The sequence below is a fragment of the Rhododendron vialii genome, chromosome 12a (assembly GCF_030253575.1).
Source record: "Rhododendron vialii isolate Sample 1 chromosome 12a, ASM3025357v1".
In the NCBI taxonomy this organism is placed as follows: domain Eukaryota; kingdom Viridiplantae; phylum Streptophyta; class Magnoliopsida; order Ericales; family Ericaceae; genus Rhododendron; species Rhododendron vialii.
In genome coordinates, this window is record NC_080568.1 from 8,595,104 (window position 1) to 8,608,669 (window position 13,566).

The 13,566-nt window shown below is 35.5% G+C and overlaps 1 protein-coding gene across 1 annotated transcript; it reads left to right on the forward strand.

Moving 5' to 3' along the window:
- Positions 1-7,790: 7,790 nt before the first annotated feature.
- Positions 7,791-12,689, forward strand: LOC131310470 (transcription factor MYB16-like). The gene is made up of 4 exons (XM_058337495.1): positions 7,791-8,022; positions 9,688-9,817; positions 11,119-11,591; positions 12,011-12,689. The coding sequence occupies exons 1-4, from the start codon at positions 7,890-7,892 to the stop codon at positions 12,370-12,372; spliced, it is 1,098 nt and encodes a 365-aa protein (XP_058193478.1). The 5' UTR covers positions 7,791-7,889; the 3' UTR covers positions 12,373-12,689.
- Positions 12,690-13,566: the final 877 nt, after the last annotated feature.

Here is a 13,566-nt window from a genome sequence, read left to right on the forward strand (position 1 = left end):
GATTTTTCTCAGACCCACCTGATTTTTTTTTAAGGTATTGAACGGCTGAATTTTCCGTACAAGACCTAGAAAGGGTCCCGCGTGGCCGCTGGTGGACAGTCGGTACCGTCTGGGTCGGTGACCGTATGTTTTCGTTTTCCCATTCCAAATTAAGTTAGCAGTCGGTCACAGGTGGGTTCAGAGGTGGCCCGAATTCATCGTTGTCATAGATGGGGTTCGGAGTTCGTGGGAGGTATGTCGTCGCCGGTAAGAAAGGTGTGGCTAAGTGGATGGAGGTTGGTTGCTCCTCGTTGGAGGCATGTTGTCGGTGGTGGGGTTGGACGTCGAACATGATATATTGTTGCTGAGAGAATGGCGTTGAGGGTGAAGGAAAAGGGGAGGCCATTCTGTGCTCTGGGTAATTTTTATCCACAAAAATTATTTATTAACATTATACTAATTTTATTAACATTACAAGTTTGAGACACAATTTTTACATCATATTTTTCGTTTTGACGAGAGAAAACGAAAATTTATACAAACATTTACCAAAATTAGAAAAAAAATCATACAAGACGATGAACTAGCTCTCTCCTTAACTCTCTCTCCTACATACTATAAGAATCTATTTACCCAAAATAAAGCGATGCTCTCTCCTTAACTCTCTCTCCTACGTGAAATTTTCTCAATTTCTCATCTTTTTATTCATTAATTTACAATTTTTACGAAATGTAAAATATATATTTTTATTCTATTTAAAAAGGAAACTAAGTTTAATCCATAACACAACAAATACTCCGCATGTCCCAAATTGTTTCCAAGGTTCGCAAAACGACAACTTAAAAATCATATTTTTTTTCAACCATAAATTCAAAAAAATTACATAAAAAAACTATAGAACTCATTGATACCTATTGAATGATACTGTATAACTTTTTGGAATTTTTAATTGAAAAAAAGTGTATTACTTTTAAATCCTTGTTTGCGAACCGTGCAATAAATTTGGGACGAAAGGAGTATATATTTTATTTTCCATGACACTATCTTCTTTCTTTCTATCTTTATTTTGCATTGTTGTGAAAATTTTCTAATTTTTTGGCAAGAAAAGGAAGTAAATTTCAAAAGCCATACATGCCGACCCACTGATGCACAGGACAACAGAAAAAAGTTTCTCACTGGTATGTTCTTCCATTCCTGTTCATCGAACGGACAAGGCGCTAGTAATTAATCCTTAAAAGTTTGACTCAAAACTAATAAACGCAATCCTTAGCCTTTTTTTTTAAATATTGTTCATACATTTTTGGTTTGTAATGAGCATTTGTTTAGAAAACTAGACATTATTATTCAGCTAGGAGTTGACGCTGCTTAGAACCAGAGACACAAGTAGGTATATATATATGATTTGTAGAGGAACAAGTTGCGGAGGAGTTCTGTTATGGATATCCTCTTGAAGGTCCGATAGAAGCCACAAAGGAGGATTAAACTCCCAAGTATCACAATCGGTACCTTTCATTGTTTGATCAGCAACACAATGAGCCACTCTGTTGCCTATCCTCTTCACAAATTGCACTTTGACCTCTAGAAAACCGGTCATGGACCGGATAACATCTACTATGATCACTCCAAGAGCTCAATCGATGCTCCTCCTTGTGGTGTTGAAGCATATATACGTGTTAACTACTGTTGACAGTCACCTTCTATCACGATTGACACTTTCATGGTGTATTCTTTTTAACTTAATTTTCTTCTTCATTTTGTGTGCTTTGTTTGTCTTTTCTGAATTTTTGTAAGATTCTCGTGATATTTTTTGAATTAATCATTCATCTTGAAGAGAGGAGTCTAAAAAGTACAAAATTATAACCGAGAGCAAAAAATATATATGTTCACTAAAGACAAAAAAACTATCAAACAGTTGTCTTATTTGTCTAAAGTGTCATCTTATTTGAATTCTTTCAAAACATCGATACATATTTTTATACTTTTCTGATTTGTCTCGTCGAGACGAATAATTAATTAATTCCAAAAATCACGATAAAAAATTAAACAAAAAGTTACAAAAAGTGAAGAAACATCAAAATAAGTTCCAGACTTGCAAATTAAAAAGAACTCAGCTAGCCTTTAATATAGGAGTATTAAACAAGCCAAGCTCCATCAAACACAGTAGCTAAGACTCGGCAGCTTGGCCTTGTTTGCACTTGCATTCGGAAGGAAACTATCTGGAATCGCATGCAGGAATGCACGTTTCTCTCCTCTTTTGTGGTAGTGATCATTGTTGAGATCTAACTAGCTGACTGCATTTAACCGTGGCGATCGTACTCAGATCTAGCCGGTTCTGATTTTCCAGGGACTTAAAACGAAAATTAAAAATAAGGTCTTTTGTCGGGCTATTATAAGTAATAAAAAAAGGTAGGAGATGCCCTGAAATTCAAAAAAAAAAAATTTAAATATAAAAGCCTAAAGTGGTTGCAACAAAAGTTTTATCTCAGGGCCGACTAGAAGCTCCGTTCCGCAACGCAAAAAAAAAAAATTTTTATTTTTTAAGAAGACAATTTCAAGCTCAAAAATTATGGACTTATTGAAATCTAAAAATATGCAATATGAATCTTGTTTGAAAGATCTCATCGAGATCTTTTATACGATGTAAAAAAAATTGAAAATTTTATTTTTCATTTACATGATTTTTTAGTTTGAAAATATAAAATAAATTAATTATTTTTTACTAAAAGGATTTCTGAAATGGGACCAGTTTGTGTCGTAGTACTATGTACGCAGCAAATTTCACAACTGCCTGTGCCCTGTGGTGGTCGGCTGGTCGCCATTACTTTTACTGTCAGGCCGGCCACTATATTCACCGGTACAGTTTTTAACGCTGTGATTTATTTCTCATCGCTAACTTTTACGCTCCCTCCCGCATTCATTTCATCATTTATTTTACCTGTACAATTTGCTGAGATTATTTACTAATGTACGCAAACGGATCAGTTAAGATTACTACTACTGTAACGTAGAAACGGAGTTCAAATTAATAAAACCAGTATTTTGATCACTACAAATTATCAGGGTTTTAAGAGTCAAAATACTGGTTTCTATTCGGCCCCTCGAAAGGCCAAATTTTCCGTTTTAAGAAAAATTTGACTTGCTAATTACTCGGGCAATTAAGGATTAAGGAAATTCCACTACAACAAAAATGGTCTATCGCGACGAAAACTGGCGATGAAATCCAAAATTCGTCGCCAAATGGTACTTTTTGGTGAGGAAATCGGATTTCGTCGTTAAATGGGACTTTTTTCGCGAGAAAATTGAACTTCGTCGCCAAATGATACCTATTGGTGACGGGAAAAAAAATCGTCGTCAAATGGGACATTTTTGTGAGGAAATTAATTTTTGGTCGCCAATTGGTACAATTTGACGACGAAATTAATTTTTTGTTTCCAATTCATAAAAAAATTTAGAAAAAAAAAAATTTATTTGAAAAAAATTATTTTATTTTCTGTGTATATTACATATATTTCACACATTGGTTAATTTGAAAATTCTCAAAAAATGTCTATACATATTTGATTTTGCATAACTATTAACAAATGGTTGGTTGGCCGAGTGGTTGGAGTCATTGTTCAAGAACCAGTGGGTCTCGAGTTCGAGTCCGTGCAACAGCAAAGTGACAAATAAAAAATTCAAGTTTGGGTTGTTTTTGGAAACGAAAATAAATTTTGTCAGCAAAATGTACATTTGACGACGAAAAAATTTCTCGCCAAAGGGTGGCACCCCTTTCTCGTGAGACAAAAGACGACGAAATGGGGCGATGAAATTTTTCGTCACCAAAAGCTTTAGCAACGAATTTAGCTTCTTTGGCGACGAATTTTTTCGTTGTCATAGACCTTTTTTGTTGTAGTGTTCCTCCGTTCTTTTTGGAGAAGTCTTTGAATTTTCTTTGTTTCCTAATTTTGCTTTTATTCCCGAATTTTTTAGTATTTTTGTAATTTTCATTATTTAATTGATTCGGCTTCATTAATTTTTGGACAAATCAATTAGGGTTAGGGTTTTCTGTCTATTTAATGAGTTTGCCTTCGGGCTAAGGCGCACAATTATTGATTGTTATTTAATGGAAAAGAGTCTAGAGAGCATTTCTCTAAACTTATCTATTTTGTGATTGTCTTCGTTGCACATCCTTTCTGTAACTCATACGACGCCCTACATCAATATCGGTTGGAGGTGTATGTATTCAAAGGTTTTTTGGATGGTATTCGGAAGCTAAGGATTTAGCGGTATCTTTGGAGAGGTATTGTCCAACTATCTGTTGGATGAAGCAGTCTAAGCAATTTTTCTTTTTCGTGTTTTTATTTTCTCGATGTTCCCTTTTCGAGTGAATAAAAAGTTCCGTTTGCCGAGCAAAAAAAAAAAAAATTCGGGCTTTGTCTAGCTCTTTCTTTACTTGTTTTCTTCTCGATATACCCCTTTCAAAATTAATAAAATGTTTCCTTTGCCGAGAAAAAAAATGTTAAAAAAATAAATAAATAACCCAAAAAAAAACACCCTGCCCAATCCAACCCATGCACATCCCTACCACCCATCCAAAGTAGTAACTGATATCAAAGAAATTGATATAACTGTTTATTTGCGTGTAAGAATACATTAATTCTGGACCATCCTTGCAAAATTCATAAGCAAATAACTGAGGTCTTACCGGTATCGGACTATTTTACACAAAAATCTTTAAAAAAATATTTTAAACAAATGGTGCGGCTCGGATTATTTGTATGAGACTCCAAATTGAATCCCACATAACACAAGGTATAATTTGTGTACGTACACCAAATAGTGTACCCAAAGTTTTTTTTTTTTTTTGTCCATATTGTATGCATTAGCAGAAATTAGTCGGGAAAAATATGTTTTCTGTGGCTTTGTCCGTGGAAGGCAGACTTCGACAAAATGGTAACGGTAATAAATTGCTCCACCTGATTTCTAAAAGCAAATCATTTCGTTTCCTTGCCTTCAATGTCCATATTTACGGCGATCTTCAGCAGTGCCAGCTCATATATTTTGGAAGCTCGAAGAGAATTTTCTATATTGAACTCCTTACATATTTATGAATTTTCTAAAAGCAAATCATTTCGTTTCCTTGCCTTCAATGTCCATATATATGGCGATCTTCAGCAGTGCCGGCTCATATATTTTGGAAGCTGGAAGCGAATTTTCTATATTGAACTCCTTACATATTTATGAATTTCTTTAAAAAATGATAAAAGTACAAAAATAACAAAAAAAAATCAAACTAAAAGGATACAATTATGACTATTAATGTAAAAAGATATGATTGAAATTATGGAAGTGCATGGGAGTCAAATCATACACTCCCAATAACATGCATGACAATATTATGCGACCATTGAACCAAGTATCTGGTTTGTATTTTTATTTGGAAACATTGTAATATTAATATGTAAGTTACATTACAATGGGGCCTCAATTTCGGATCTTTTGGACCAAAATTCGGGGGTAGGAAGCGGTTGCTTCCCTCGCATACCTTATAAGCTAGCCCTGATCTTCAGAAATTTTATTATAAACCTTAAATATTACTCCAAAAGTAAATACTGCCTTGAATTCATAATCATTTTGGTGGTTATGGCCAGTGGGTCTCTTACATCATCATATTGAAATTCATAAAGTCGAATAAAACATTTAGGTGATTTTTAAAGTCGGATAATATATACTTGTCCTGTGTTGTATTCAAAGTGCATTAAATTTACCACTGTACATGAATTTTTCTACTACCTTAAATATAGTAATAACCAAGTTCATACCTCCATAATCGTTTGATTTTGTAATTTGGGTCTATATTTTGTGGTCCCATAAAACTTAATTCCATTTGAATAGATATCTCTAATCAATCTCATAAATATAATCCACCTAATCATTATACAGTATTAAAGCCCTTTCTTTTGCTTCATTCATTTGAGGTGGGAAAAATTTTGGAAAAAAATGGGGCTGACAAGTTTTCCGGAGGAGAGAGAGTGTTTTTTTTTTTTTGATAGGCCGGAGGAGAGAGAGTTTGTGGATACGGCATCTCTGCCGTTTGGAACAAAAATGTGCACTATGCATTTCGGCTTGTGTTCCAACCTCATTTTGCGTTCATTTTAATTATCAATTTCGTTCATGTTGTAGAGCTTGCTGAGAATAATAGTAAAAAATTCAAGTCAATCAGATCCTGCATAATATCTAATCGGAGCAAACTTATTTTGAAAAAAAAAATCGCCTGGTGAAGTAATTTAGTGCGCCAAACTCATTTTGTTTCCGTATAAATGTGTTCTGTAGTCAAATATCATTCAGGTTTCATCAAATTTCGTTCTTTCCCTTTTTTTTTCACTCTCTATGTATATCTACATGAGATAAGGGCTCATCTATTTATCTTTCTAGTCCTTTTTTTGGCCTATTTTGGCCAAATAATTCAAACGGATTATTTTTTGACCTTAGGCTCCATTTGTTTTAATGTAAAATATTTTAAAATGTAAAATTTTTTCCATGCAAAATATTTTTTCAGAAAACAAATTTTAAACTTTTATTTTCCAGTATTTGATTGGCACATGAAAAATATTTTCAGAAATCAACAAAATAGAGTGTGTGTGTGTGTGTGTGTGTGTGTACAGAGAGAGAGGGGGGGAATTGACCGTGGATCAAGACTGACAATCGAGAAAATTGAGCAGTTAAAATTGCAGTAAAAGACAACGGGTTCATTTCAAAAAATAACTTACGAAAGATTTAAGTGTAAGTCATTTTCATTCAATTAATGTGTAAAATATTTTTCTCATTTTTTATATATTCTACCGGAAAATATTTTACACCCAAACAAATAGAGCCTTATCCCAAAAAAAAAAAAAATTATTTACACAAAACTAACAAACACAAAAAATATTGAGTAAAAACAAAAATACAATCCATTTGGATTATTTGGGCCAAAATCGACCTTAGTCTAAATCTTTCTAGTCCATCCAAAAGCAAGAAAAAAGAGCCCATCCGATCCAAAGTTCGAGCCCACGTTGTAGGGGCCATTAATAGTTAGGTTGCATTTTTATTGATTCATCCCGAAGAGAGAAATCAAAAAAGTAAATTTTTTTTATTTTTACCTAAGTATTTTGAGAAATAATCAGTTTTTAAGCCAAAAAGTGACATTTTTTTGCTAAAATATGATTATTTCTCAAAATAAAAAGTAAAAAAAAATTAACTTTTTCGATTCCTCTCGTCAAGACGAATCAATAACCCACAAAACTAACAATGCGAAAAAAATAAATAAAGGCAACTCCCAAATTTAAGTTAAGTTCATAATAATGCCCCTCTATTCATTTTTTTTTTTTTGTATGATGGTCAGGGTGTCTGGGCCAATTTACGTGCAATTCGATTAATTCCACCTCTAATTTTGTTAAAGGTGGACCATCCTCGAATTCACAAGAAATTTTTTGGCGGCCATATTTGAGATACCGTCTTTAACGCATTGGTGGAACGGGCCCCATCTATTTTGTTTTCCGTCGATACAAAAATGACAAGAAATGACAACACACGTGATATCCTAATCACAACACGCGTGATACCCTAATCATAGTCAGCATGATATGATACTTTCGTTAAAATGAAGATGACAGCTCACCGTCAGTTTTTCACGGACGGACCTAGTAACTTCCCTTTCGTGGGAAATTAAGGCTAGCTACAACGTCCTGGAAAGATAAGAACCCAACAAATTTTGTACTAAATCCATATATCCCATTCAATTTTCCACCCTTATAAAATGCGATGTGCCTTTTCAAACTAGGCCCATCACTCTCCAATCTTTACTTAGCATAAAAGAAAACGACAAGAAAAACCTATCACTGTCCCATACTCTCTCTCTCTCTCTCTCTCTCTCTCTCTCTCTCTCTAGGATGGGTAGATCACCATGCTGTGAGAAGGTGGGGTTGAAGAAAGGGCCTTGGACACCTGAAGAAGACCACAAGCTCTTGGCTTACATTGAACAATATGGTCACGGAAGCTGGCGGGCTCTCCCCGCAAAAGCTGGTAACATGTGAATATGATTTGGTTTATAATTCTGCCACGTCATCCTGTATAGATTCTGTTTTTTTTTTTTTTTTTTGGTACAATGTAATGCAAAAATTCTACTCCCGCTTAAGTGTCTCAATTAGGCTGCGTATGAACTTAACTTAAATCCAGCCTTAGATGCACTAAGGTTGTTGGTTCCATTTCTATATATTGAGAATAAGCTGATACTCTTATAAAAGGGTTGAGAAGGAATTTGGGCAGAATAAATTCTTTAATGCATGAAAAAAAATTCAAAATTATGTGCTTGCTAATAAAGTACTAAGAAAATTAAGGCTTAGCGCCCAAGGTAAGGGATAAACCTTTGCTTGGTTCACAAACTGGTGGCACTAGGCTCCCCACGTCGTGGGATTTTTGGAGGTATCCAATATAAAACTACTTATTCCATTTCTAAAAAATAGTCTACTACGAAAAGACGTTATATTTTTGAACAAAAAAAATGTACTTTCTTGTATAAATTTTTGGACACCAAATTAAAAAACTAATTGAGATGTTTAATTTGATTTTAAAAAATTTAAATGCATGAAAGTATTTCATGGAGGACTGGATCAATGCTCTTGGCGACTTGAAGGAAGATTTTTTCGCGGAGGATGATGATGACTTTGAGGATAATGTCTCTCTTTCTTTGGAATTTTAATTCCATTGTTTGGCAGTTTTGGTTTGTTCTCTTGGTTTTTTGTTTTGTTCTTTCGGTTCATTTCTTTTGGCTTTGGGATTATTCTTTTGGCTTTAGTTTGTTTTGGTGTTAGCTATCGTTGGGTTGTTTTTAGCAGGTGTTCTGCTTTTGTTTTTGTTTTAATTGGTGGTATTTTGGATGGCATCTTGCCTTCTTTTGATTTTAGTTCTCAGGTGACATATATCGGTTTACCCGTGATCATTTTAATCTTTGTAATTCTTTCTAAAGATTAATAAAAAAATTGCCAATCAAAAGAAAGTATTTCCTTTTTTGACCTAATAATTGCATTTCTTTTTGAAATGGACTATCATTTAGAAACGGAGAGAATAATTGGAGTACAAGAAATAGCGTAGCTTCTAGGATTAAGCAATTATGAGTGCATGTCAGGTGGGTGATATGGAATAAGTCTAACACGTTTATTTCCTTTAACCCTTTTCACTTATTCGCTCAAACATAGATTTTCTTTACACTTAATGTCAAACCTTTAGTTCTTGGAGGAATGTGTATGTTTCTGCTAAGAACCAAGACTGTTGTATGGAATTGGGACTCAATCCGGTTATTTTTACCAAGAATACTAGTAGCTAGTTGTTCTTAAGCTTGGTTGGTCTTTGAGTTGTGTCTTTTCTTTTGAGTTGGATTGTATTTCAGATAGGTACTTTTGGTTTGGTTGATTGGCCTTAAGTGGTCAGGTTATTAAGAGGGTTGCCCCCCTCTTTCGTTGGGCTGTTCTTAATACTTAAAAGATACTGTTCCAAAAAAAACAAAAGACAATACAGTATTGTAATTTATTTTAACTTCCATCAGAGTCAGACATGTCATTTTCTAACTTAGTAATCTTGTCCGTTGATCAGAAGGACTTAATACCCAGAAGTGATAGGAGTCCTATTTTGGTGCAGTTGGTCCAACTTTTTTCTTTTGGTGGTGAAATTTTGGTGGGTTTGGTTAAACAGGACTTCAGAGATGCGGAAAGAGTTGCAGATTGAGGTGGACAAATTATCTGAGACCCGATATCAAGAGAGGCAAGTTCAGCTTGCAGGAAGAACAGTCCATCATCCAACTCCATGCTCTTCTCGGAAACAGGTGACTATAGAGAGAAAAAACAAACGAGAAGTTTTTGGGTGCCGAACGGTACCATGTGGCAGTACCAATCGGCGATCCAGACCATTCAAACGTGTTTTGAACGGCCTACATTTATTCCCTCTCTTTCCCCTCTCCCCATCATTCTCTCTCATCTTTCTATCTCCCTAAAATCCGGACCGTCCGAGATACGTTTGAGACTGATTTCAGTTTTCATGGAGAACACCCGTCTATATATCGAGAGTATGGAGTAAATTATTTCGGTGCATTTTTCCGGTAAAACTAAAGTTCTTGATTGGTTCCTGATGTTTTCAGAGTCTCAGAGAGTGATCTCATATGACGTATCATCTCTCTCTCTCTCTCTCTCTCTCTCTCTCTCTCTCTCTCATGGCAGATTAATAATGCATGTAGATGTCAACTCTAATATCAAAGGGAAGGAGAAAAGGAACATGCAAAAAAACAAATGTGTTTTCCCTTTTGTCGGGACTAGAAAATTTACACCACATGCACGGCCATACAGTCAATAAATGAAACGTACGTACCTCGTTCAGAATGCACTTAAAGCAAACATCGGTTGCCACCAAAGTCACATTTGCCTCATTTAGGAAATATAGTCTGTTCACATTATTATTTAAAGCAATTGATAGCACTTTACTTTTTATTGATGATGTTTTAATTTTAACGTGAAGTTACTAGTAATTTCATGAATAAAATAGAACGCCATCAGTAAAAAGTGGAGCGCGAATATCAATTTCCTTATTTAAATGGTATTCGGATCTAAAAATACACATCATTCAAGACAACCGATCTCTCTTAATTTTATTATCTGAATGGTATTTTTAGTTTTCTAAGTGGAAACAAGTGGGCATCTTTTACTATCTAAATGGTATTTTTGATTTTTTAGTGGAAACTAGTGGTATCTTTTGTTATCTAAATGGTATTTTTTGTATCTGTAACAGAAACTAGTGGTATTTGGCGTCTATCTAAAGACAAAAATTATAGCCTGAACTCACCTCTATGAATCATACCACACCAATGATCAGTAGCATACTACACTTGTATATACAACTGTTATGGATGTTATAGAACGTACATGGTGAAAAAAGTTTGACGGATTAATAGTGAAGTGGTTATACACTTCTATAGGATACGTAGATTCAACAAACGCTGAAAATAAATTGAATAAGGAAAAAACAAACAAAAAACCCAAAAAGCCTAGTGGAGTGATCAAAAATCTCATGCATGCTACCGTAACCATAATTTTTTTTTTCGTACTTGTCACTAATTCGGTTAATTTGATTTAGATGGTCAGTCATAGCAGCTCACTTACCGAAGAGAACCGATAACGAGATCAAGAACCACTGGAACACACACCTCAAAAAGAGGTTAACCAAATTGGGAATCGATCCAGTGACTCATAAGCCGAAGAGCCATGCCCTCGGTCCCGACCAGTTGAAGGACGCCGCCAACCTCAACCACATGGCTCAGTGGGAGGGTGCACGGCTTGAAGCCGAAGCCCGACTCGTTCGGGAGTCCAAGCTACAAGGCCCCAATCCTTTTCAAACACAACTTGGCTCCTCGGGTTCAGCTCAGCTCATTTACGAAGCAACAACTACAGCACCACTGCCGCTTCAACCACTATGTCTGGATGTTCTAACAGCTTGGCAGGGATCATGGCTAAAAGCACCAAAATATAATGACTTTGCGGCCCGTACCTTTGCCGCCACTAGCAGCTCTCTTGACTCTCTTACATCTGTGTTCGACTTCTCCAAAAAAGGTAATGTCATACAAAAAGGCTAAATTTTGAAGCAAAGTTGGATGATTCGTAAATATCCTTTCCGATATCGGATTGAGATGATTTTTTACAGGGATCCTAAACGAAGTATTTTGAACAAAATGAGTGGCTCCGATCATCTTTGCGGGACCTGAGATGGGCACAAAAGTGATCTGTACGCGGCTGCTGTACAGCAACCGCTGTACCAGTAGCAGCGTCCCAATGGCTATGACAAAGCTATCATGGCACGTACAGTTGGACTTGCTCCAACAAGAAAATATTACTACTAGTAAAGAATTAACTTCTGGTTTTTCCGATAAAATGAAAGTCTGAAGGGACTCTTTTTTTTTTTTTTTTTTTGATAAGTTGTGTCAGAACATTTTTCTTGGCAATAGCTAACACTGGATAATTTTCCAATACAGGTGAAGCCTGCATGATTATGAACGCAGGGGCTGACTTGGAAATAACAAATGATTTTCAGGATCCAAAGGAAAGAATGGACATTGAACTATTGCAGCTTCAGGGCTTGGGATATTCCACAGATCATGATGACTACTCTATGGCTACAGGAAATGAAAGCATCCTGCTTCCAAATTTTACGGAAGCAGCAGGGCTTGGCGATATGTGGTTCGACAGTTCTAATCAACTGTACCCGTCCATCGCCGGCGAAAACTCCGGGATGGTCACCGGAACTTGCTGTGGCAATCTCGAAGAGAACAAGAATTACTGGGACAGCATCTTGAATTTGGTGAATTGTTCGCCATCGGGTTCGCCGGTGTTTTGAACAAGACAGGATTCTCCGTACTAACTTCTTGTACGACACGATAAGAAAATGAGTTTTCTTATCGTCCCGTACAAAAGTGATTTGCGACAGATTAACAGGGAAATGGGTCAGATGATCTGTTTAATTAGGTTTAAATGACATTGGGCAAAAAAAAAGTTAGGAGAGGTAGAGAGGAAAAGCAGTTGTTGTAGATTGCACTTTGCAATTCTATTCATTGCTAAATAATAATAAAGCTTAAGTTAGAAGTGTTAGGTAATTTATTGTAACTGCTCATATCATCCCCAGTGGTGTTGTGAAATGCATTTTAGTGTTATAAAGTAGTTGTCATATCCTCCACCCAGCTTGGTCTAGTTTTGAATCATTGTGAGCTCACTTTCGATTCTCAACAACGATCGAAAGTGAAAATCCTTCTTATTTTTTTATTCAGCAGAGAAGTACATTTCAGAAAAAAATTTACCTTGATTGAACATCTAGCAGTCATGTATCGTGTTTACGATTGTGGAAGACAAAAGCATCAATAGCTATATATTTATACACGGAGTAGTTTACTTTGGCAGAGGTCAAAAATCTACATTTGTAAATTGTTTAGAGCAATACAATTGATGTCTGATTATTAAGTCAATACTCTCACCATCCCATGTGGGGACCTCTGGGGCTCGCATGGTTGTGAGTGTGTGTGTGTCATGAGTGTTTGTGCATTTTTTTAATTTTTTTTTTTTTTTTGAAACGCAGATGATGTCAATTTGGGGTATATAATGCGTGCGTGCGTGCGTACCCATTTTGCTCTCATAAAGAACTAAAGAAGGCATGGACCACCCTTGAGGGTTGCTTCTTGGAGGTTTTTGCTTTATGGGTAAAGCCAATAAAGCATTAGCTCATTTCAAAAAACAAAAATATAAAGCATTAGCTTTCGGAAAGTAAAAGAGATGCTGCTAAAAAAGTATAATCTTATTGTCATCTCATTTTTCGGAAAGAAAAAAATACTGCAATCCTTGTTTTGGTGTGAATGGTCTGCCTAACCAGATCGGAGAGGAAAATAATCGAGATGCATGTAATTAAGCTAACCCAAACACTCCTGACTGTCAAATTGAAAAAAGAAAATGAGAAGCAACCCTTTTGAGTTATACTATCGGTCTATCGCAGGTGGTACATTCCATAACCTAAAGTACTAGATAACAACAATAATGGAATGTA